The 26,864-nt window shown below is 32.9% G+C and overlaps 1 protein-coding gene across 10 annotated transcripts in view; it reads right to left on the minus strand.

The window, feature by feature from the left end:
• The window catches only part of LOC125077416 (voltage-dependent L-type calcium channel subunit beta-2), a 152,096-nt gene extending 125,499 nt beyond the window's left edge, over positions 1-26,597 (minus strand). For 3 of the 10 annotated variants that reach the window (XR_007120744.1, XM_047689360.1, XM_047689357.1), the window contains exons 1-2: positions 26,428-26,593; positions 23,633-23,739 (exon numbers count right to left, since the gene is read on the minus strand). Coding sequence is in view for 8 of the 10 variants with exons in the window: in XM_047689360.1 (XP_047545316.1) it covers positions 23,633-23,701 (69 nt within the window). In the remaining 2 variants the exon portion in view is untranslated. Of the gene's footprint in view, positions 1-23,632; positions 23,740-26,427 lie in introns of all 10 variants that reach the window. The other 7 variants (XR_007120745.1, XM_047689365.1, XM_047689366.1 and 4 more) reach the window with 4 other exon arrangements.
• Positions 26,598-26,864: the final 267 nt, after the last annotated feature.

The following is a 26,864-nucleotide window of genomic DNA, read 5'->3' on the forward strand; positions in this document are numbered from 1 at the left end:
AGTGCGGCTGTGACGTTTACGGATGCTGGATGTATTTTTTGGATGCGTTATTTTACGCAAAAAACGTTATTTTAAAAATTAAGGCTCGTGTTTAGTACCAAATTATTATAAAAGATATTATAAATTGAAAATTATATTTAGGAAACATTATAGGAAACACTTTTTTGGAACATACATATATGTTTTGTTTGAGATTTATACATATAAATGATATATAATAAAGGCATAGTTATAGTGCATAACAGCATAGTTTACTTAGTGGTAGAGTTTTGCGCGAGCCCTTCTGGGTAGGTACCACCCACATATCATAATTATATTCCACCACCAAACTGCTATGTGTTCCAAATTGAAGTTTGAGTGAGTCAATAAAATTACAGGAACAAGGGGCATAACACCTTAGCTCCCTAGGTTAATATTTCTCACATCAGTCTCGTCAGTGGACGGTTGCCATTTATGTGACCCGTAAAGTAACCCGTTTTCCCATTCGCCACAACTTTTTTATAAAAAACAAAAATATTCAAAATCTAATGACAAAACAGAAACGCTTATATTATGTTATCTATAATATGCATTTAAAAAGACATAACTATTGTTTATCATTTCCACATTTACTTAGTATTATAAATTACACACTTAAAGGTCAACACACAACAATCGTCGCAGTCGGATAAAAAATAATATCATAAATAAATCGAACTTGAATTTAACACAGCAATTTTATACCGCATTCAAAATTCTTACATCATTGCATTTTGTTGCAACAAAAGATAGATTTGGTAAGGAGATATGATTTTTTTTTGTCGTCTGCACGGGTTGTGGGTCTTGACATCAGGTGTATCGCAGTAATGTTATATTCGTTTTTTTTTATATGTGAATGTTTGGCATTTTATATTGTATTTGTTTCGTGATGAAATTTTCGAAACCACTGTGAATACTTGAATATTGGCTATGCTATGTAACTATATTAATAATTATATATATATGTAATAATTTTTAAACAGAGATCAATTAAATTATATTATAAAGTTTATGCTATGATAAATGCAATTTCAGACTAAATATACTAGTTTCTAAATTTAAACAAACATATTCTTCAGAGCTATTGAAGACACATCCGACTTTATTTTCGACGGATCTTCTTTGGTCTGACTTATTTCTTTCGGAATCCATGTTAAATTTAGGACATTTAATAAGCAAGTGGAATCTCATATCAAACGTAAAACAGTTTGTTAAAAAACGAGCGTGTAACTCTGAACTTGTGACGTGACGTGACGTAACAGACAATGTCGCCTGGTTATTGTTGTCCGAAAAACAACTATGAATACTAACTAATTATATATATACTAATTATAATTGCATAAAATAATATCTGTCTGAGAGAAGGCCCAAAACTATTGCTCCGTCCTTGAATTTTTACTCTAATTGCGCCCAACTTAATTAATCTTTAACAAGCAAATAAAACTTATATGTTTTTAGCATTAGCATTATTAACATTAGCAGCCTGTAAGCTTTCCCACTGCTGGGCTAAAGGCTTCCTCTCCCTTTGAGTAGAAGGTTTGGGGCATATTCCACCACGCTGCTCCAATGCGGGTTGGCGGAATACACATGTGGCAGAATTTCGTTGAAATTAGACACATGCAGGTTTCCTCACGATGTTTTCCTTCACCGCCGAGCACGAGATGAATTATAAACACAAATTAAGCACATGAAAATTCAGTGGTGCCTGCCTGGGTTTGAACCCGAAATCATCAGCTAAGATGCACGTGTTCTAACCACTGGGCCATCTCGGCTCTTATATGTTTGTAATAATGGAATGTTAAAGGTCATATAAAAATTGTCATCATATATTTTTATTTCCAAATCCAATGTTGGTCAAAATAATAAAAGCAGTGTAATTAGTGAGAATTGCTTCTAATTTGGTGAAACTCTATTTTGATGTGTGAATCATTTAAATGTTATAATTATTAAAGTCACGATCGTGTTCCGCAGTGATTATCGAGTTGGTCTTTACAGAATAACACTGCAGTCATAAAAATCTTATGAGCAAGCGTGGGTCGCGATCGCGGAACGATAATAAGCGGATAAATGAAAACATTAAAATCAAAGTCATGACGACGGTGACGTTAAAGTCGACGGTGGCGGTGGCGGTGGTATGTGCGAGGAATCTTAATGTCGGAACCGTACCGGTGTCAATTTTTGCAATAGGGCTGTCAACAACAGGCGACCAATTTACTCAATATAGTTGTGTCTGTAAAGGTGAGTGAGCCGGTATAAATGGATATTATATCTTAGTCTCCAAGGTTGGTGGAGTATTGATGATGTAAGGGTTACTTAATAATTCTTTCTGTCAATGTTGTTGGGCGGTGGTGACCACTTACCATCCGGTGGCCCAATTTCCAGGCCTGCCTTTCTGTTTTAAATAAAAATAAAACAGAATTGATAGTAAGGATATCAAACAGTGGTTACAGTTATAAGCCTCAGAATAAACAATTAAGCCAATTATTTTTGGTTTAAAAATCCGCACTGGAGTAAAAGAGATTGTAAAAATGTATGTATGTAAGTTTAAACACCACCCTTGGTATTAGACGACTTACAATTTTTTTGTTTGAAAGTGAATTTATTTGCTTTGAAAATGGTAGTGACATCCAAAAACTGACTCTATAAATACTTCACTCTATAAATAGTAATTTTCATAACTTTAATATGTAATATAAGAAAAAAAAAATGGAATTGACAACCCTGTCTCCGGTACTCGAATCTCAGGTACCTTTGCTTATCGCGGCATCTTTCCACTCAAATTGTTTATTTCCTTGCAACGTTAACCAATTTATAATATTACATATCAAACTAAAATAGCCCCTATTACAATGAAATAAAACACAATGTAACTGAAACATATTTTTGTAAAGTGCATGAATGTTCATCTTTGTCGCCGCGTGATATTTCATTAGAGCCTTCAGATTAACTTATTAAGGCGTACCCGTGTTTTTTCCTGTGTTTTTGTGAACGTGAATACGTCTCAGGTTTAAATTTGAAACTACAAATACATCATTAGTTAGTAAGTACATTAAGAATGAAATAAATCGTTTGAAAAACCAAACAATTGTCTGTTTCGAAGAGAAAATTCTTTGTGTGCTATTCTATTAGAGTAAAGTTTCTGAGTTGCATTTATGTGCAACGCTTCTATGACGTCATCCTCACCGATTTCGGTCAATCTAAAGCCTACGAAGGACATAACTATAGTAGTGCACAAGTGTGTACGCAAACACAGATGCACCCCCTAATCCCTCGATTCTCAATCCCATAAGAAGGCAAATCCAACACGACCGGAAAGGTTTAGGAGCAGGACCAACGGGTTTACGTATTTTCCGAGGCACGGAAATGCACACACGACCAGCTTATTGAGATTTTTTCCGCCGAATAAACCAATAACTATCTATCGACCCGATCTGGGATTTGAGCTCATGACTAGACCAACGAGGCAGTCAACATTTCTGTATGTGTGGCTAGTGTGACATTTACTGAACTTAACGCGTTCTTTAATTATTTACAAACTTTTTAATTCCGTACGATGTCAAATGACTTCTGCGTGGAATTCTGTAATAATCCGTTTAGTTCTACAAAATTACGCCATACTAGCTATGATTTATGAACATTTAGATGCATCTTATATATATAATTTTATAGTTTGGATGTGTGGTTGGAAGTTCCTACTAACTACAAATTATTTTTAAATCAATTATAATGACATTTGAAATCTATTTTTGATAACATTATTTTTAAACTATGGTAGTTTTATCACAATCGATACAAAGATCAAAAATCATTTTAATAAATTAAACCTTCCAACAAGTCACATTCCATTTAAGTAAAAATATATTTAAAAAAACTGCGACAACATATGCAAGAGGAGAAATAACTTAAAATACAAATTCGTGACGTATACAAATTTGTACAATTAATTAGCTGTTAATGGTATGCCATTAGGTATATGTCCTTTACAAATTTTAAGATTTCCCATCCGAAAACAGAGTGGAGCTAGGAGTAATCCTAGCTCCACTGCCACTGCTTTCTAATTCAGCAGCTGAAGTTTACAAGCAACGTTCGAAGAAAACGCTTAATCACCTTATTTACTCGTTCATCAGGCAATTTTACCTGACATATACTGACATGAGCCTAGCTAAACTTGTAACCCCTACTTTCCGTTTGCATACGGTACAGAGAACGTTTTTGGGCAATGGTATATCCAAATATATAATAAGATACCGGAAAATAATATAAATTTACCATTTAAAAAGTTAGTTAGTAAGTATTAAGATGAAATTAATCAATAAATCATTATATTCATTAAAATAATACTTTTTTTAAAAAACGCCTGGATTTAGGCTCGGGTTCCATCACAGGACTGATTGAGCACTGATTTTGAATACAGCATTGTGAATCTATTTATTTGAAAAGAGCAACTATCTGAGTTTCTTGCAATTTTTTCTCGTTGGAAACTACTTTCCGAAACGATGGTAGTGTTTAAATATTGACTTGAATAAAATAGATTAAATTGACTAATCACCCCCACGCATACACATACATTCAATCGAAGCCGCGGACACTATGATATTTATATAACTACATGTGTTTAAGTACGTGCGATAAATGTTTCTAAACATCAACAAAGTAGCTCTTTAATATTTTTTATCATAACTTTTATCCTTAATATTATTAACGTTAATGGATGTACCGATATTTTGCATCTCACGTAAGCTTAACTTAACTTGCTCTCGTGAGCACGCCGTATATCAGATAATGAAATTAATTAATCGCTGGCGGTCACGACGCCGTCGCGCAGCGGGGCGGTGATGGTAGCATATATTATGATTATTTTAGCCTTTCCTTTAAACCTGCTTGTAATTCTGACAAATATTTTTCACTTCCAATGTCGATATGCTATTTTTTTATTTATATGAATAATGTATTTTACGAGCACTGATTATTTTAAGTGTAGCGATTTGTTTGGCTTATTTTAATCAAATTACTTACAAGACTAAATGTTGATTCATTTGGAAGCCATGTAATGATTCGGGAATATTTCTATAAATCTGACTTTGCCTTATAGTTTGCCTTATAGAAAAATCCATAATATTTATTGGTCAGACTCTAAACCTTGCGAGGCATTGGAAGCTAGTCGCTAGAAAAACGAGATAGTTAAAAGAGAGAAAGATATCAAGGATGTAAACTAAGCAATACGCCATTTCAACAATAACAAGCTCAATACATTTTTGTTGTATAAGAATTAAGTATATAAGGAACTTCTACGAAATATAACTCATATTTATTAAAAACTGGTATCACCAGTACACAAAAGCTTTACAATAACATCGATAGCGATGTTTTAATGAGCACATTTGTTTTTGTTAATATGACAAATATAATACTAATATTAGAATAAATTGACTTTTTTCAAAGATTAAAATTGTTTCTATACAAAATTTAAAAATTAATTATTGCATTCTTATTCCTTAAAGACGCTATTTTTGTTTTTTTTTTGTATAAACTATGGGAAAAGACAAAACTTTGAGAACCACCCTGGTATCTTTGGTTAGTTTTTTTTGTATAACTCTGATGCTTGCTATCACTGCGCGTATATATATTTTTATTAAATACTATACCATGATATCGTCGTTCCGTTTCTATATGTAGATTAATAAAAGAATATATACAATAATTCTTTTTTTAAAACGGCTTTATGTATGTATGTTATACTTATTTCATTATGTGTGTGTGTGTATGTGTTATTATTTCTAAATCTGTATCCTGTAGTCATCAGAATATTACTGCAAAAATAAAGGATTAATACTATACTTACACACACCTGTCGTTGCATCATTAAATACAAAGGTGACCCTTAGAATATAGACCAATATATTAACAAAAAACTCAAATTGCAAAGGAGAGACGGAAGATGTTCGAGAGAGACGACTACAGTCATCCAGTTTCAGAGACAAAAGACGCATACACAATGCATGCGCGATGCAGTACACCTGTCGGACAGGCGCGGCTCCGACGCTAATAATAACAATTATCGCGTGCGCCCGCGAAGCGAGGAAGGTGACCTTTCGTTATGGGGATGCGATTGCTCGCAATCCTTCCCTTGAAATAGGGAAATATATTTCAATTATTGCAACTTAATAAAACTAAGCGTTGTCTTGTTTTTATTACAAACTAAGAATATTTAGAGGACAGCCTGGGTAACATTTCAAATCAAAACGTATGTCAAAATTGTAGTTTTTAAATGTTACATCAAACAATTGTATTAATTACTTATTTTTATTAGATCTATCCTGTTAAATATAATCTTGTTAAGAAAATTACCTCGCTAAATTATTTTGTTTCGTTTCTCTTCCCTCTCAAGAAAAATTTTATTCACGACGCTGGCAACCCCGTGCAAAATCGCCGCCAGCCAAGGCCGAGGGCGCGCGCGCAGGTCGTGGTTGTTTTGCGCAGGCGCAGAACTGTCAAGGGCACGGTGACCCACTTCCCGCCGAGTCTTCGATGCGGGAGCACGTGCCTGAGCAGATGTTTTCACTTTCTTTTCGGTGAGGCGATTTTGATACTTTTTTTATGTCTTGATCCTCATCTTACGCGCGGCTTTTTTGAGGATATGTATCAAAATTGCATTAGGGACCACCCTTGGGAAAACTTCATAGCCTATATTGTTGGAGTATTAGAAATATTGAGAATTGTCTGTTTTAGATAAAATATATCACATGAATATCTTCCTTCCGATTTTCTAAAAGAAACAACTGAATAAGATTGAGCTGTGTTAATTGTACATATGGTTTAACATTCTTACTTTCATTAATTTCATTCATTCATACGAACATCGTGATAATGTACATTCAAGTGGGAAATAAATACTTAACCTTTAATTAAACCAATGTATAAAATTTTTCGATATACAAATTAAACTAAGTTACATCATTTACCGGAGATAAATAAGGTAAAAGAAAAGTTAGAGTTTGTTAAAATTCCCACAGCTGGTCTAAGGCCTCGTCTACTTTTGAGGAGAAGTTTTGGGGACAACGCGAGTTTGTGGATACAAATTTGACACACGTTCAGTAGACACAGATTTTTTACGATTTTTTCATTCACCGAAAACGAGATGAATTAAAACAAAAATAAAGAACGTGTAAATCCGCGGTGTTCGTCCGGGTTTGAACGCACAATGCGCGGTTAAGAATTTATTTATTTATTGGAAAAGTTACACCATCAACTTATCACTAAGCACTTAAAATTAATATCTAAGAATCATCTATTTTAGCCACTGGGCCATCTCGATCAGATTTATACACAAACTAAAAAACCGCTGCTACGACTTACATAAAGTCACGGAACGAGCACGACGTATGACCCAAATTCGTACTATAATAGTAAAACACTAAAATATTTTAACACCCCATATATGTTTCAAGCAATATAATACTAAACGCTCGCCGCTGGGATTAACCACGCAAGTGCTGTAAATGGCTAGAATTATAACCAAATGTACTTCCACATATCATTTATATAGTAACCGCCTGTAAACGTCCTACTTATTGGTAAAGGGTTAAGGTAAGGATTGGGTCTTAATTTTTTTATATAAAAAAATGTTTGTGTTTTACGTAACTTTAATTTTATACCGTTCTTTAGATATTTCTAGTTTATAATCAAAACCAGACCTCAGTTGAAATTTATTTAAGTTGTTATAATTTATATATTTTTTACTCTTTATAAGAAGGATTATGAGAAAGCGCATCCCTATAACGATTTTTTGGTAGCAGTGTGCAAGCAAATCTGTGTAAATGTCACTCACTCATCATATATTCAGTATTACTTAGAATATGGTGTTCTAATTTGGGGGATAAGTGAGCCAGTGTAACTAAAGGTACAAGGGTCATAGCATCTTAGCTTTAGATCAGTAACGGAAATATCGTTCACAAATTAAGCACAAAATGAAAATTCAGTGGTACTTTGCCCGATTTTGAAACTCGTTACGATTGACTTGTTTTGGACTCTAGGCCACCACGCCTCTTATAATGTTTATATCTAAGTCTAAAATTCAAAATTTAAGGATATAGTCTCATCTATACTTGGACGAAGCTATTATATCTATTCTATTAACGTACCCTAAACCGATAACTATAAAATTTAATTTTAATAATCATTTAAAATATAATTTTTACTCTTATACTTACATCCTTGTACAGAAATACATATCCTGTTCGGCCTAAACGTATTGACGATATATTTTATGGCACAACTTATTATGAATACTCATTAATTAAAATTACACAATTATGTACATAAAGGTCAATGTTTCTTTATATATTTCTACAATAACAACACTTTATGGCAGAACAAATTAAATTGTTTTAAAAACTCGTATCTAAATTTTAGGGTTCCATACTCAAAGTGTGACCCTTATCTACTCTGTTTATCAGACTACAGAGTTATAATTTGATAGATATATGAGCAATTATTATGACTTATAATAATAATAACAAAAATATTATAATAATAATAATAAGTCGAGTTAAGCATCAATAGCGGCAATGGTTTACGGGCCGCCTAGCGATGTAAAAAGTCACAGGATCGATCCTGACTTATGACTAATTAATTTTGAGCTTTGCTACAAAAATAAACAAAAAAGAGAGAGTTTCTCAAAATCCTTTATGCATGAGCACGATATACACTTAGCTGGTTTTATGTATAAATCGATTTCAGTAATTTGATAAAAATATTACAACGCCTAAATAAATCATTACAATACATACTATATACACTTGTTATTATTTACAGTATGTGAGTACTGACACCTCGTAAAATTAAAAAATAACGTTTCAGTAACTTGTTTTATCCCTAAGAACATTAAGGAATAGCAAGTTACTACTTATTATAGTCGCTTACTATTGATTTAAAAACAAAACTAACACATTTTCCACCAATCATACCAAAGTAATTTAAACAATAACTTAATAACAACAAATCACTTTAAAGTAATATTTCGTATCAGTTACATCATAGATGAATTGCGGCAAACAATATTATGTATTTGGCAAATTTTTATGCAAATGTTGGCACAAATTTTGTTATAAAAGTTGGCACAAAACGTTGTCACCGCTGGACGATCGATTAACGGTCCTCATGCCAATAGATTCAATAGCGTCCATGAATTATTCATAGTTATAGAACCGCAGATCGTCGGCAAATCGAAACGGGCTTTTTTATTATTATTATTTCTATTAAATTCAACTTCGGCCACACCTTTCTATGAATTAAATCCAATGGCTCAACAGCCGAAGGCTTTAAGTCATGTTTTAGGTCAATAGTTCAAATCTTTTCTACGACGCTAATAAATGTCAAATGAAACAGAATGACTTCTGAACTGAGCCTCATTACTAACTATATAAATCTATATATATATATATGTTAATAATGTATTACTATTTTAATAAAATATAACTAGTTACCTGACATTAAATGAGTGGAATGTAATTTTTCTATTGACTTGTCAAAAGTGTAGAAAGTCATAATAAATAAGTAGAAATAAAATCAAAATACTCGCACACAGAGTCTTTTATTTTACACATTCACATATACATATATAAAAGTTAATACTAAATTTTTAAGGCATCGTCTCGTTTGAGGAAAATTGTACTTAATACGATCAATCAAGCTATTCTGTTGCAGGTTGATGGATAAAGATGTGACAGATTTTTATCCGACACTAATTTTTGTTTCAGATTTTTATTTTCATCACCGAAAACGAGATGAATTAAAGATAAAAATTAAGCACAGGCAAATTCTGTTGTGCTTGCCCGTGCTTTAATCCGCAAACTCCGGTTAAGACGAACTCTAGACGGATATCTCGCCTTATTTTTAAATATTTATATAAATCTTCTGCATGGGTGTATGTAACTAAACTCCTTCTAAACGGTTGGACAGATTTCGATGATTTTTTGGTGTGAACTTGAGCGGGTTCCGCAATAGTTTAGATTAGATCTGGTAGGTGGTAAGTGAGTGAGTGGTAAGTGGAGAGTAAAGAAGATTATTATTTCACGTGGTCGATGGTGAAACATGCAAATCGTATGATAAAATTATAAAATACTAGCGCTCGCCCTGGCTTCGCACGGGTGCAATGCTGATACTAAATATATTACAGAATGTCTTACCACGTTCACAGTTTTTCAGTCGTTAGACAATACAAACCGCGATGACCCTGCGTTTTAAATCTGTTAGGTATATCTTCGAAAATATATATTTAAATTACATGCTGTAAAAGGTCATATTGGTCTATATTAAATGCACGATGTATTTGAGGTACTTAATTGGATAAGGATTAATTATAATTACTTGGTGGTAGGGCTTTGTGCAAGCCCGTCTGGGTAGGTACCACCCACTCATCAGATATTCTACCGCCAAATAATAGTACAGTGTATTGTTGTGTTCCGGTTGGAAGGGTGAGTGAGCCAGTGTAATCACAGGCACAAGGGACATAACATCTTAGTTCCCAAGGTTGGTGGCGCATAGGTGATGTAAGGAATGGTTAATATTTCTTACAGCGCCTTTGTCTATGGGCGGTGGTGACCACTTACCATCAGGTGGCCCATGTGCTCGTCCGCCAGCCAATGCCATAAAAAAAAAATACAAAAACCGCATCAAAATCTGTTGCGTTATTTAAAAGATCTAAGCATACATAGGGACAGACAGCGGTAAGCGACTTTTTTTTTATACTATGTAATGATTATACAATCAAAGTCGTAATACCTACATGTGATCTATATATAATATCTAACATATAGCTAGACTTTATTTTAACATAATAAATGATTAAAATTCAACAAAACGTTCATTCATTCGTTCTCTAGCAGACAGCCGGACGCCTGATACATATACATAGCATTTATATAACGCATTAATATAGATTTATAGTGGAAAGTTTAAAATTTAAAAGATCAGTCGTCGCGCGGCCATTACATCGGAAATAAAAATATTTTACCACATTCCGCGACAACGCTTATAGTTCGTGCTCGTATTTTCTAAAGGATGTGAAGACGAACAAACGACATGTATTTCACACTCTTATACATATTTATATGTAAATAATTATCGTTATAGTAAAAGTCAAATATTTACATAAATATTAAAAATATAACGGGGCCTTGTACCTGTTAGATGTATCATAATAGTAACGTAAAGAAACACCCTGTAAATATACTCACTTCTGGGCTAAGGCCAGAAGGAGTCCTTTAAAAAATGTCCTTGAAGCAATTCATTGATTGAAAAAGCACAAAAAATTCAATCGTGCTTGTTCGGCTTGGAACCTGAAATCTTAGCCAAGGCACTCGAGCATCTCAACTCTTTCTTCATCTTAAACGAAAAAGAAGTAAAATGACAGCTTGTAAATGCCCCACTGCTGGCCTAAGTCTCCCTTCCATTTTGAAGAGGATGGAGCTTACTGTACCACGTTACTCCGGGTGAATTATCAACTCACATTAAGCACATGAAAAATCAGTAATACTTATTCGTTCCTTTCATTTCCTTCATAAAGTAATTTAATGGACATTAATGAAGAAATTTAATGAAAACATCAAAAACCAACGTGCAAATGTCAACAACAATTCTAGAAAAGTTAAATCAATAACATTTTTATTGGCACGGATTTCGTAACGTGCCATTATTCGTTAATAAGTCAATCAGATTGAATGATAGGTGTATTGTACGTATAATTTATAAACAAAGAAATATTTATTTATTATTGCATATATTTATATTGATAATCAAAAATATTTAGCTTGAAATGGAAATATAGTGGATTTCAAAAAAAATGCAGTCAAGATCACTAGATTATTAATAGTGTGAGCGTTGCTCTTAAATGTTGATGCGGCTCAACAATAAACAGAGTGATTCAAGAGGATAGCTTATATGTATAGTACATATATAATATAAGAGAAAAGCCAATAATTTCAACCTTGCTAGACGGAAAAAAAAGCAAGAAATCTTCTTTTCATGTTTGTTAAGCTAATAAAAATACTCTTTAATAATATTTACTTATTTATATCTTAATAAATCCATCCAATTATTTTTAATTTTAATTAAATTATTAACTTTAATTAAAGCTCAGCATTCACTTCCAGATTGAGACAAATAGGAACTGCTAGGTAACGCAAGTCACACGACCGTTCTACCTTTAGGTAACTAGATCTCTAGACTCTCTAAAAAGCATTCAAACCCTTACTTTACCAACATGTGCATTTACTAAGTGCGCTAATGAAACTACTTAAACTTGAAACTGTCAGTTCTTTACATAGATAATTTGGATATCTGTAAGACAATAATAGACTGTCTTCAAATTAAACCACAATTTTTTCGACAAATAGTTTTTCAGGTATCGAGTGGGCCCTGCTCCTTACTGGCCGCATAGACAGTTGTCTACATTGCATATATGGGATTAATTCTTTGTAAAATAAAAGTCAACCCGATTAAAGCATTCACAATAAAAAATGCAGCATATTTTTTAAACAGAAATAGCACTTCTTATCCCAAAAGTAACCAAAACTTTGATCAAAATTCACGCGACGGGCAAATAGAAGTAATCCACAATTAAATTAACTCCTCTCATAGTCAGAAAACTATGTTACTTATCTACATATATAGTAACTTGACAACAACAATCACAGCTGCGGCTATTTCGTTACAGCAAAGAAATATATTACCATATGTTCTCGAATCAAAATAATACACTTTGATATGGCAAAGCGAAATTGTGCTCATTAAAAGATTCAGTTGACGTGCAATTAACATCAAAGGCGTGTGTCAAATGTCTCGCGTCAGACGCGTATTACTCTTCGAGAGGCGAGTAGCGAGAGTACGTCCCGAAAATAGTAAGAGCTTAAAACAAAACATTGTGCCGTATGGTTCGTAGTCGTGAATTAGAGTTTGTTTCCATTGAATGGCGATATTTTCAAAACAAAACTACACAGATTATAAAACTCGAATACTGCTCGTCAAATATATAAATTTATTAACATCAGAATTGATAACATTAAGTGCTTAAATATATATACAAATATCAATTAAAAATAGTTACTGTATAAATCTTGACCGTGTGGAATGGTGGCAAGAAAATATATTAATAATAATGGTAAATAAAGTCAACATTATAATATTTCGAAGTCTAGACTAGGTTGGTAGTATATTCAATCCCGTGCCTCAAAAAGCACGTGAAGCTGTTGGTACTGCGCCTGAACTCTTTCCGGTCGTATCGGTTTTGCCGTCTGATCGTAATATTTATGTGGATGTCGTTGCGCACATACTTGTACTGTGCAGTTCGTTATTTTATCTATATTTTTATATGTTCTATAATAAATTGGGTTCAAAATTTTTTGCTCCATCAAAATGAACACGGTACGTCACTAGTCAACAGAAATAATATGATATTATTAATAGTGTTGCTTACAATGAAAACGATACGAAGAATATTGTATAGAGCAAAGTAATAATGCCTGTTTACAATCAAACACACTCAACAACTCCATTATAACGACAAACAATTGTTGTTAGAAATGTATTTTTAGCTTCGTATTTAGAAGGAAAGGTTTACGAGTGTTGATCTCTTTAAGCTTAGTAGATAACATGTATAGTTCTTGTTCAAAGACGCGAGTTCAAATCCGGTTAAGTAAGTTAATTTTGAGTGTGTTGTTATTTATTTTACACTATGTAATAAGTATTAATAAATAAGGTAAATTAAATTGTAATTTAATTTACAATAAAGGAGAAGGCGATTTTTTGTGTTCCTTGACTGAAAAAGCTGCTAAATCAATATACATATATACAATTTATACCAGAAGATGCGGCGTATTACAGAGAAGATTTTAGTATATACGTAATTCATGACAAGACAACGTTAACTGACGGTTTTGCTTGTAGATAACAATAAACTTGAAATAAAAATTTCATACAGATTTCATAAAGTGATAAGTGTTTTATTAGAAGAAATATATAATTACTGAGATTCTTGCCGTACTTTTCGGGAAAATCTACGTTCCGAATTGGTAGTAGCTTTATATTTAATTGAATCTTGTATTTTTTTCAAACGTAAGAGCCTAGTTGAATAAAATATATTCTGATTGTGTTCCATATTCACATTGAATACGTCATACATTGAAAGAAAGCGTTATCAATGCGCTATCATCCCCAACTAAGACGCTAACTCACATACGCCTGTATTACACTAAATTACTCACTTATACTCAACAATACAAGATGACGTGTGTATGCACTAAAACGAGTGTACATAAAACCCTACCATCGTTTTTTTACAACAAAAAACCCAATTATATAATCCCTGTTCAAAGTTCAAGAAATTCTAGAAACAAGGATATATAAATCACTTGTACAAATATGACTCATTATCAGACGGATGCTGTTACGTTCGATGTCAGTTTTGTTAGCTATAAAGTTCGTAGACCCGTCATTACGACGCTTCTACGAGACTATATATACATGTATAATCCCCTTTAATGTATTTAAAACCGTATTAGAGTTTTATTTGTTAACATTTACGAATAATGCTAATTTATAAAGCAATTTGATCACTTCCAGTTGTTATTAATCCACTTTTTTTGTATAAATAACTGATAGATGCGACTTTCTATGAATTATTTTATTATTTTTTTATGATAATTTATGTTGTTTTATTATATTGTGATGAGCTCTGACCGCGATTTCGTTCGAATTGACTACTTTGATTGTGACTCGATTGATTCGACGGAATAATAAATACCTGATGTTTAGATAAATAAATAGAAAAAGAATAAAGCCTGCCTGTTTTCAGATAAGCTGTGATATTCGTAATTTTCCGCCAGTAAATGTTTCCCGACTGTGAAGTTTTTGCTAAGATTGTATACGTATGTGTGTGCATATTAAAAGTAATTTAGATTTACATGTAGGACTTGCTGTCATAGTGTCGATATTCGATACATTAATATCATTAAAACCCGATATATCTCATTTGCCCGTCAATGTTTGCAAACTTAAACCCTCTTTAAAAAATGTACTTTCACTTCTCGTTTCGAAATCATTTACTTTTAAATAATTCTTAGGTCCGTATTAGAGAAGGTAATAGGTTAACTGATATGTGTAGTCAAATTTAAGTCATACACATACTGTATGCTGAAAAAATTATTTACAAGCCTTATTTTATTAATCGTATTCATAATTGTCAATGCACTCCCTGACCATCTTTTTCGTTGTAAAATTAATCCTAAGGTTGTCTGAAAGAAATGTAAAAAATATTTATTATCTAAATCAGATATTATTTAGGAACAATTTGCGTTAAAAAGTTCCACTAGAATTATTTATCATCCCTTACAGATAGACTCAGCTCTCTACCATACCACGGCTAGAAAGGTTAGTAAACCAACTGGTGTCATGTCTCATGGAATACTTTGGAGTAACGCTTCAGAAAAAACAATAGACATTCTACATAAACGAGTTATTTGTAATCTTGGAGCTGATTACTACCTTCGAAATGTTTTGAACAAAGTAAGTACTTATATCCCACAATAATAATATCCAAAAGAAATCTAATTATTTTATTATTATTTATTTATTTTAGAGATAAACTTGTAACACCAAGTATCCGACTGCGCAAAGTCAATCCATTCTTTTTGAGGCATAATATTCGATTATATAATAAAATCCGGAAACTTCGTGATTCACACACCCGCAGTGCTTAAGCACTCGCACTCATGCAGGAAAGGTTGTTTCCTCGCCCCCATTGTTGTAGAAAATTTGACTCTTAGACCGTTTCTACACAGGACTGCAGCGTGGCGGAGGGCTGCTCTATGCTCCGCACCCGTGATTGCGCAGTTTACTGGAGGACTGCTACGCATCATGCGAGAGATGGCCTGGATATTCTATCGTATGAGTTCTCACACTCAAATCCCACAGATAATTAAATATTTACCAACGATAAAATTTAAAACTCTTCTTCTAAAAAAAGATGATTTAAAAGTGGAATAAATAGCCTATTATTTTGATAAAGTATATTTTGGCTCTATATAATAAAAATAATACATGTACGCGCGAGAAATGAGTGAACTGTATTATGATGATGAAAGGGGTAATTGTTACCACAAAATTCGGGCTCTTACTTTAGAAGACACTTTCTTCTTGGTAGCGCACCCTTGGCCTTCACGCACTTGTAGAACACAAGCCAAGGAATAGATGATGTTATTTGTAGATAAGGAGAAGGATAACAGTTCGTTACACTAGCTAACTTTTAAGCGCGATGCACTCACGATACACACGTTGCCGCGACCCACACGAAAAGAGAAGTACGTCACACGTCAAAATCATACCATGGACAATTAACAAGGTTTCAATTATGCATTATTCCTAAATACGCTACGATACATTGGCTTATTTAAATACAGAATAACACGTCTATTAGGCAAATAAAGTAAGACGTAGTAAAAAAATATAAAAGATAAATCCGTACGTATATTTATATTAATCTTATATACATTAAAAGAAAATAATTTAAAGAAATTAGTATTCTTAACTTCTTTTATGGTCGTTTTTATCGATTTTATCGACTTTTGAATATTGTCACTACGGTGCTTATTTATGATCCATTGTTGCACAATAAAATACCATATAATCTATACGTTTACTTATATTCATAATAAACAGGAAAAAATCGCATCTAAAATTTCATGTAATGGGTTTTAAAAATTTACACTTAAGAACTTAATACTATCTGATGAAAGTTTTACTGAGAAAAACTGATAAGATTATTAGTTACTATTGTATTAATTATTATTTATATTATAATAATAATAATTATTATTATTATTATGGAAATAAAAATCTTTACAAAAGATAGATTTTAAAAGAAGTTTTAGTGGAAAGAGTCAAGACGATCCAACTGAAGACAACGTGTTTAAAAGCGAACAAGCACCACTCACTTTTCACGTGCTTCATTCGTTTCTAATTATTCTCGTGCTCGGCGGTAAAGGAAAAAAGTCGTGAGGAAACCTGCATATCCAACGCTCCGTATTAGAGTAGCGTTTTGAAATTAACTCCAAAAGCTAAACGAGAAGTCAAGTCCTCTCACAAGCATTGACATGTATTGTTTGCTTTTTTAGAAAATAGTTTAAACGCACGAAATAGTTTGTCATTTTAAGCAATATTACAAAGAACAATGTGTAACAATCACAGATAATATCTAGACAACACAAACAATCCTAGCAAATATTATAAGTGCGAAAAATAATTCCTTTTTTGTTTGTTTGTGACGCACTCATGTCTAAAGTCTATACTCCAACGAATATCATGAAATTTTCCCTACACGGAGTCGGGGTACTAAAGGGTACCTAATAACAGCCATCTTCTTAAGCACGACAGGAGCCGAAAATAGTAGGAGATAATTTGAAAGTGACATCTATTGATGCGAACAATCCGCTGTACCATCGGCGCTTATGGTCATTTCTTGTAAGCATTATTTACTGGCCATAAATCTTGGCCGCTCATTAGACCGAGTGTGGGCTTTTACAGTCCAAACCCATACAAGTTTACTGATTTAATACTTTTTATTCTTCTCGCGGCCATTTTCGTTGAGTTCAATGGTTTAGCGGAGATTTGGATATTAGAAATAGTCGTAAAACATCATTCGGTTAATTGTAGCCATTGTCCATAATTTAACGTTCTTTTAGAAACAACCGATAGGAAAACGGTAGATGAAGGTCTTGATGGTTAGTAACTTCTAGCCATATATTTTAATTTTTATATTTATATTAGGCAAATATACTGGCAAATGGGCCACATGATGATAAGTGGTCACCACCATAAACATTGATACTCTAAGAATTATTCACAAAAGTCCGTCACATTGTCAACGCGCCACCGAGCTTGGGAACTAAGATGTTGACATGTCCTCTGATCCTATAATTACATGGCAATTGGCTCCCTTACCCTTCAATCTGGATCACAACAACACTAAGCAATAGATTTCAGTAAGTAGTATCTACCCTGACGGACATGCAAAAACTCCTACCACCATTTTTAGATATTCCATTTTAATTATTATATTACACTCTTCTATCCTGGAAATATTTCCATAACTCGTCTCCATTTGTACAATAAGAAAATGTGAACCAAAGAATACAGATGTACACACATCAGGAATGTAACCTTGCTTGAACTGCTACAGAACTGAGAATAGGCGAAGTCTTTTCAAAGCTGTAGTATTAAAACTTCCCACAAAAACTTTTAACAGTATCAGGTCAGAATTAAGACTATGATAATCACGCTATACGATTCTAAGAAGTCTTTTTCCTATAAATCTAGAATATTTCACCGCTACATAGCATAACTAATAACAGTAGAACATTTTGATTGTATACAAAGAAACAGTCGAATAACGGCAGCCATCTTGGGCAGCATTTAATTGACTTAGAAAAATGCTAAGGATAATGTTTGTTTGGTTTTATTTTGTCTCGCTGGGCGAGTGTCGGGCGAATTGAACGAACCACGGTTCCGTGATGGGAGCAGAGAAGGCCGGTAGAGTTGACAATAGATATTTAAATAATAAACGCGAAAATTATCTGCATGATTGATTTGAAAATAATCCATATTATTTAATATTATTTGCCTATTTTATATGAGCGGTATGGATATATCACAGGTATTTATTATGGTGTTTATATTTTATATCAGATATTTTTATTGAATGAGAGACTTATTGCGAGAAATACACATGTTTGATAGATATTACTTACATCTTATGAAATTATTTATCATTCATCTCCTGCTCAGGTGTAACGCAAAACATCTGCATATTTTGGATAATTTGCATGCAAAGACCCACATGAGAGCAGAATAATAAATTTAAAAGGAGAACTATAACCCACGAGTGGGTAATTAACAGTATGGTACATAATTTTATTATTAAAAGCGTAAACTAAACTTTTGTAAATCTTTAAGTAACTCGCGTCAGACTCGTGCCAGTTCAAAAGAACCAGACTCGTTACAAAGCTTTTCCCGCTTGTATCATGAAATGCCCCCTCTATTTCTTCACAAATCTGTAACCAGCAAACAATAGTCAAAACAAAGCGAATTTTTTATACGGCAAATCGTAAGGCGGAATGTAGGCCGTACCGTATAATGAGCTTCGGTGCACGAAATTTATTATACGACGATCTTTCTGAGAAACTACTGAATAATACGGTGGCGGCGGTCGAGGTATGCGGGTTCGGTTCCCGTGTGCCGACCGGCACAGTTATGTTCGTTATGCTTACGTAACCGAGCAAAAAGTCTAATCTGGACGACGGTTGTAGGTATTAGCTTGGAAATGTAACGGGTTGGATGATTTTATACTATTTCGATTAGCTTATTTGATTTTTATTTTCATAATTTATAATATACATAATTAAACATGTTTTTTTTTACATAATAATAATATACCTAAAACTTTTATCTGCCTCGGTAGTCTAGTGGTTTGCATATAATAAGGGTTTAGATTCCAAGGTTCTGGGTCCAAATTTCTGAGAATTCTTATGAGAAATTATCACTAACAGTTATGAATTAGAAGGCTGGCTATGGAACTCTGTCGTACAAAGAACATAACATTGCATAATTCGGACAGGAAGACAATATTTGTATCATCATTACACCAGAACACACTTTTTTTAAATTCATAATCTATTCCTAAGATTCCTTATCCTGCTTGTTTCGTGACAAAATTTCAGCAAAATCGGCTTCAAAAAGAGTTTTGATCTCGAGGCCGTTACAGACAGACAGTTACTTTCGCATTTATAATATTAGTATGGATTAAAGATAAAGTATTTCGTTATTAGAAAATAATACCTATATATAGAAATATGTATCACTCATACCAATGTAACTTGACTATACATAATATTTTTTTTTACTAATTTAAAGCAATATTAAATAGCTAAGCAATAAAATACTTAGTAAATACATAAAACGAAAAACCATTATCTGTCGAAATTTAATCTCAATAAAACTTCTGACGGCGCAAATTTATTGACATACGTTTTTTTTTTAATATATTAAAATTAATTTTCGCATTTAATTCTTACGTAAAACACGCACCAAAACTTTTATAAAAGTTGCATATATAAAATGTGAATTCATAATAAAACAAAATGTTTTATTAATATTAAAAATAAAAAATCTGTATAGTATCTGCGTACGCACACATCCGCCTAAATGTTGCGTAGATCATTATAAAGTCTAGGCGATTCGCTCTCATTAGCTGCGTCTGCGCATAATGCACAAATCGCGGATAACTGTGGGTCAGACGACCTTGTCCGTTTCACGGAACGGCGCGCGCTCAGCCACGCCCCCCGCCCGCTGCGGGACGAATATCAAACGAGTCCTACTAAACCGAAATGATTTCTCTTAAAACAATATTTGAAGATCATTGTTTCAACGCTAAACAGTTTGCAAATCTGGACAAGATCAAAGAAAACGTTTCATGTTAACTACGTTACATTGATTGCGTTTTAAGTTAAATGATTCGATGGTACAGTTGCCTGATCGGGAGCAAGTTCGTTCATTGGACTGACCCAGAGATCAATAATATATATACAGGGATTATTGGATTTCTCCAGTAACAGTCCGAAGTGACAATGTTAAACTACCGAACATCGGAAAACACGTAAAGCTAATAGTTCTACGTTTAATCTCTCAACGGGCGTTTCTGACGGTCCCATTGGACTTTGAGTTATTAAAAACTGTTTTTTTCCTTTGTATTTTATCTTTAAATACTTTGTGGTAATCTGTGGCTGTGCTTCTGTGTAGATACCACCTACCAATCAGAAATCAGCAAACAGCAATACTTTGTATTTCAGACTAAAAGTTAAATGAGCCAGTTCAATCGCAAAAATCAGAAAAACTTAGTTTCTATGGTCACTGATATATCTTACACTGATACTGAAAATGAAAAATGCTACCGTCTAACGGATTCTATAAAAAATCATAAGAATTAAATATATGTAGGTTCGAGTTAATAAGTAACGAGTAAGTGAAATCCCACGCGGAAGAAGTTTAATATAACATCCGGACCGCACTTAAGTTTTCAATTTGATTATTTTTAAAATGGATCACAATTTTGACGCCATCAAAAGGTCAAGCTCCGATACAACCAAACGATGACTCAATAAAACGATCCGATGATCAATTCATTCATAAAGTGACGCCACTCAGCCATAAAATACGCCATATTTAAAATATTATTTGTAATCGATTTGTGGACTTAAAACAATCATAACAGCATTATTATTTCTATGTAGGAACATTTATGTAAATTTATTGTTACTAATCATTATGATTATTCCATAGAAATGCAGTCTGCCTGCCAAATATCAGTAGCAAAAACACTTTAACGATTCACTTCCTTATCTCAATTCAAGAACACCAAGTATTCATCTATACTAGGTAATATGTAAAACTCAAAAGTTTATATGTTATTACACGCGAAATTAAGGATGAACAATCTCAGAATCTTTCAATCCAATCTTTCAATCAAGAAGTCTCTTTCCGTTAGACTACCGACTATGAAACATCCAACATAGTCCAGCTAGTTGTAACGCATAAATTCACTTCTATCGCGTAGCGTTTTTTTTTTTTGCAATACGAATAGCATCTCCATTTAGTTTGGTAGTTATCATTTTCATACACTCCTTAAAGTATTTTAAAACAAATGTTTAAGCTCTTGAGTCTTATGATGATTTTTTGTATGAATTGAATTGACCTAAACCGCAATAGTTCAACGGGCATTCTTGCGATATACATGTCGCAGGTTCCTTGTTCCTTGGACCGTTATCGTTCGCATTCCTAGGCCAAGGTCGCTTAAAATATTAATAAAATATCATTATTTAACTAACCTAACTCATACATATATAATATCGTAGTGACGTCAGTGATATTCTATTCGTTTTTTAGTTTCTTACCATTGAATTTTAATGGTCAACAATAACAACAAAATATTATTAAGAAACATAACAGGTATATTACATACATAATTCTCAAGAACACATTCAACATAACATATTAGACGCTTACGTTAAAAATATTAACCAATAAAATTACATTTTAACAACGACATTTATAACTCGCCTAAATTACGATTATAATAAACGACAAAATTCCTCAAAACAGTAATACTTTAAGATCTAAATTAACGGTATAACGGAACAAAAGAGGTCGCATGTCTATGAGATAAAATAGATTTTGGTCATTGCCAAATAAACACATGCTATAATCATAGTTGTAATTGCGCACGCGAATTGAGAGGATTATAATTGCTCAGTAACGAATAGGATGTTTGGCGTTAAGGCGATGGATATTTAATTAATATAATCTTTATAAATTAGCCTAGTCTTTTCAAATTTTTTTTTAAATAACTTTGTTTTTTTTTTTTAATTGAGTTCAAGTCGCGACTTAATTCGTATGAGCCTAGGAAATTAGAGACTTCCAACTATTTTTTATGAAATAGGTATAATATGTAATAAATATATCAAGGATACACATATAGATTATTATATATATTGACAGATTATTTGAATATATTAAGCAATTGAGATATTACACTAATTAAACGTTTTTTTATACTTCAATAGATCTCTTCTCTCACAAGCAAAGACTTAATAGGATTACTTCAAATCTCTTTTACAGTAGCGGCTGGCCATTGTTCATTATATTAAAGATTTTCTCAGTATATATACTTATATCAGACAAAGAAATAAAGCTGACAGTCACTTCTTTACTAATGTTATAAAGTCTGTTTCAATGTCGCAAGTAATCTCAGGAACTAATAACATACCTACATATGTATTTCTAAAAAAATAAAAAACAAAAAAAAATGACAGCTACATTATTCCTGAGTGCCATAGAGTATAAATCACATTTATATAATTCAATTTATTAATAATAATAAACTAAATATAAAATAAAACTGCCTCTTAAGAAAATAATAAGTGTGGGTGGTGCAAAATGACCGTTTATGTAATTTGAGATTTGCTGTTCCGAGCGTCAATAACTCTAATTGTTGCTACAAACATAGATTGCTTTATATTTTGCAATTAAAGGAATATGGCACGGTCGTCGCATAACGGATCGCGATGAAATCATAACATTTAATATCCAACAGATAAACTATGTCGGCGATGACTTAGTATACATGTACATTTAAAATATGTAGACTTAATATAACTCCGATAATTGTATAAGCTATATTATACATAGTTTATTATTTTATTGGTGGCTATTTGTAAATTATACGTAAAGATTGCAGCGATCTCTTACTCAAAAGAAAATTAATTGAGATATTTATTGAATTTTGTTTTATTTGGTCATAGCTATAACTTATTAAACTAAAAGCATAGTCCTTTTAGTCCTTTTAGCTTTTAGCAATAAACTCTACTTTAAAAAAAGGGTTTATTGTATATTATTAATTACTTACCTAATTATTTTTACGGGTTAGCACCTCTTTACGTGGTTCTGAATTGAATGGTAAAATTATCATCTGTTATTAGTTACGACGGTGCTCGTTTTCAGATTCAATTACCTGGTGGGGGTGGTGGGAGCGGTGCTGGCGCGGCGGGTCGCGGGGCTCGTGCGCGCGCGCACCGCTCATGCTACGCCGAGGCGCATGCCCGACGACGCGCCACCGCGCTGAAACAAATTATACTTTACTTAGAATTAAATACAAAAGATATACATCCATTAGGTTTTCTATAGTATCTGTTCAATCATAAAGTATATATATTATTCATATGTTAAATTCGGCATTAACCATGTAACCCATTTCACAAGCTTAAAAACATCATAATTTAAACTTAGTTCAGTAAAAAACCCGCTACATTGATTTTGTTGCCGGCCCTTATGTTGTTGAACTATTCAGATTCCATCGAGAATAAATAAATACTAATTCAATAATAAATAACAATATCTTGAAATACATTAGTAAGTGTGCTGCGCATGCGTTTATACAACTTTCACGCTTCGCTTCGCTCGAATAAAGACAACATGAACTAAATAGCTGTAAACCTATAAGACAATTTATCAAGGTGGTTTTTGATATGAACCCGGGCCGGGCATCGAACCGGGAGCAAAGGTTAACTGCGGCGGTTACATTTGAAAGTTGTCATTCTACCTGCGCCCGCGCAGCTCGTGTCAACGCGAACTCTCACGGGGTCAAATGTTTTGGTGACGAAAAATTGTGGTTACGTTTCCTTATTTAAATTATTAATGTTTACTTGGTATTTTTACCATAAAACTAAATATGTCTTGTCGAAAAAATAATAATATATGAATCTAATAAGTTATAACGTTATTAATAAAATAATGAAAAAAGAGCGAGCAGTTGTACGAGACTAATGTAAGTATATTCAGATGTATAAGTTCATAAAACTAATATATATTTCTCGATCATAATAATTATCCATCGAGACAGACGGTCTATTAGTTGACGGTAAAGGAAAACATCGTGAGGAAACCTGCATTTAAATAACATAAAATATATTAGGGCGTTTTCATAATGTCGACTGTCTGTGCAATTTGAAGAACAAAACTCAAAGATTACATTTCTTTTACACACAATCGTTTTTAGAATTACGTTACAACGTCGCATTATTCCTCGTCGATATTAAAGCGCGTGCTCAAATGCAGGACCCATTACAAAAGCGGTGCCGCTTCTTTTGCGGCGCCGTATGTAACCACCCTTAAATGCCCAAACAACCTTAATAAAAAACAAACGAGTATTATTTCTTTGAAAACGCTAATTCTTAACTAAGATTTTACTATTATAAATTAAAACTAAATAAATTGCCGTGTACGCGTAAATGGACACATGAGTAATTAAAGCAATGCAACAATTATATATATAATTATGAATTTGATTCAAAAAAAGTTTACTCGTACGCAAAGGCCTCACGTGTTAATGTGCTTCGTGCTATTTTCGCCAGGTTCCTCCACTTTCACGTATTACGTTATTATTACGAAAGAAATTAATCTATTATATGCAGGTTTCTTTCCTATATTTTCCACAGCCGAGAGACGAATTACAAACAATATGTAACACATGATAATATAATATTGGTTTTTAAATGGAATTTAACCCACGATCATAAGTTAAGATTCACGTGTTGGTATATTGGAACATTTCTATTTTTATTTACTTATTATAAATCAATTAAGTTATCATAAAATATTTATAAATATAAGTTTTATGTAAGCTATAATTGTGTTATTTCGGGTCACACTGACTAATTGCGTAAAGGTTTAAGATTGAATGTATCTCATAGTTTTCAAAACTAGTGATCTTTAATCGCCATTTTTAGAATACGCAATTAAATGAATGGACGTACAGATGTAATTAATTCACAGCATGTCGAAACAAACAATCCTATTCTATTCTGGTGTAAGTTATTAAAATTATTAGTTATTTAATTTATAGCAATGTGATAATTTAAAGAAAACCGCTCATATCATATAGCCATCTCTTTCCCTCTTATTGACACCTGTCATTTTGACAATGGCTCTAACACCGACCATCAACAAAGACCCTCTCCGCCCCTCCTCAACCAGAATATCAAACTATAAACGGAGTGTATGATAAGATACCCGCAGGTCAAATTAAGTTGGCGAGGGTACCACTGCATTTGATACTGCACAAATTCTCGGTCAAGGTCGATAGACCTGCAGTGACTGCAACGTTACGTATAATATTTTTATACATTTAATACGACATCAGTGATCGTTTAAAAACGCGCGAAATAATGAATATAAATACAGATAATATTAAAAAGTTATTGTAGAAGCTTATGTTGTTATAATCATTGTCGTGACAACAACAAAAATTTAAAATTGTAAATAGACAATTGTGTATAAAATATTAGTTTTAAATTTATTAAAATTACTAAATTAGAGGGTGGACAGAATTTTTTTCACTTAAGAGAGTTGTAATTATTATTAAACAAAGATGACGCACGGCACCTTCGTCTGACATGCGCATTAGAGTCTTTGCTAATATAATTAGTAACAAAAAAAAAAACGTTTAAAATCAACTAAAACTTCCATTTAATGTAAACCTTATTTCAGAAATCAAATTTAATTAAAAAATCCTTTTAAACGTTTCCTATGTAGACTTTGAAATACGATAACAGCGGAGTGATTGGCTTATATTTCGTACAACATCGATTTTCTTCGCCCAACGCCTATAGTTTAACCTTAATTACTGAATATGGAATACTAGTCTGTACTTAACACTAACGCTTGTATTTGTATCACATATACATCGAAATTATTCTATGAAACATATAAACACAACATGACTTACAAGAAACAATTGAAAAAACTTACACTAAACACGAAATAATCAGTATGTACGATGAAACAACAAAAGCAACGTTCACTACACTACAGTTTTGAACACAATGCTACTTAATGCACTTTTTTACTGAATTTTCACAAGCCCTGAAAACTGCAGGCCATACCACTGACATTTGTCATGTGCGGCAAGGTTTCGGGCGTGTTCGGCAAGATTCGGCAATACTCATGGCGCCTCCATCGCCACGGCCAGTAGCTTGCGTACGGTATTGATCGCAGCCTCGGCGCCCGGCCGCCGGCCGCCGGTGGCGCCCCCGCTTGGCGCTAATGAAAGCTGATGGATGTCTATTATTTAGCAACCTCCAAGAATGTACGCAAAATTAATGGTTATTTTATTGATTTATTGAACGCTAAATTGATATTTGATTCGGGAAGCGGACTTTTTGAGACGTGAAACTTATAAAGTTTGA

The sequence above is a fragment of the Vanessa atalanta genome, chromosome 3, assembly GCF_905147765.1.
Source record: "Vanessa atalanta chromosome 3, ilVanAtal1.2, whole genome shotgun sequence".
NCBI classification, from domain to species: Eukaryota; Metazoa; Arthropoda; class Insecta; order Lepidoptera; family Nymphalidae; genus Vanessa; species Vanessa atalanta.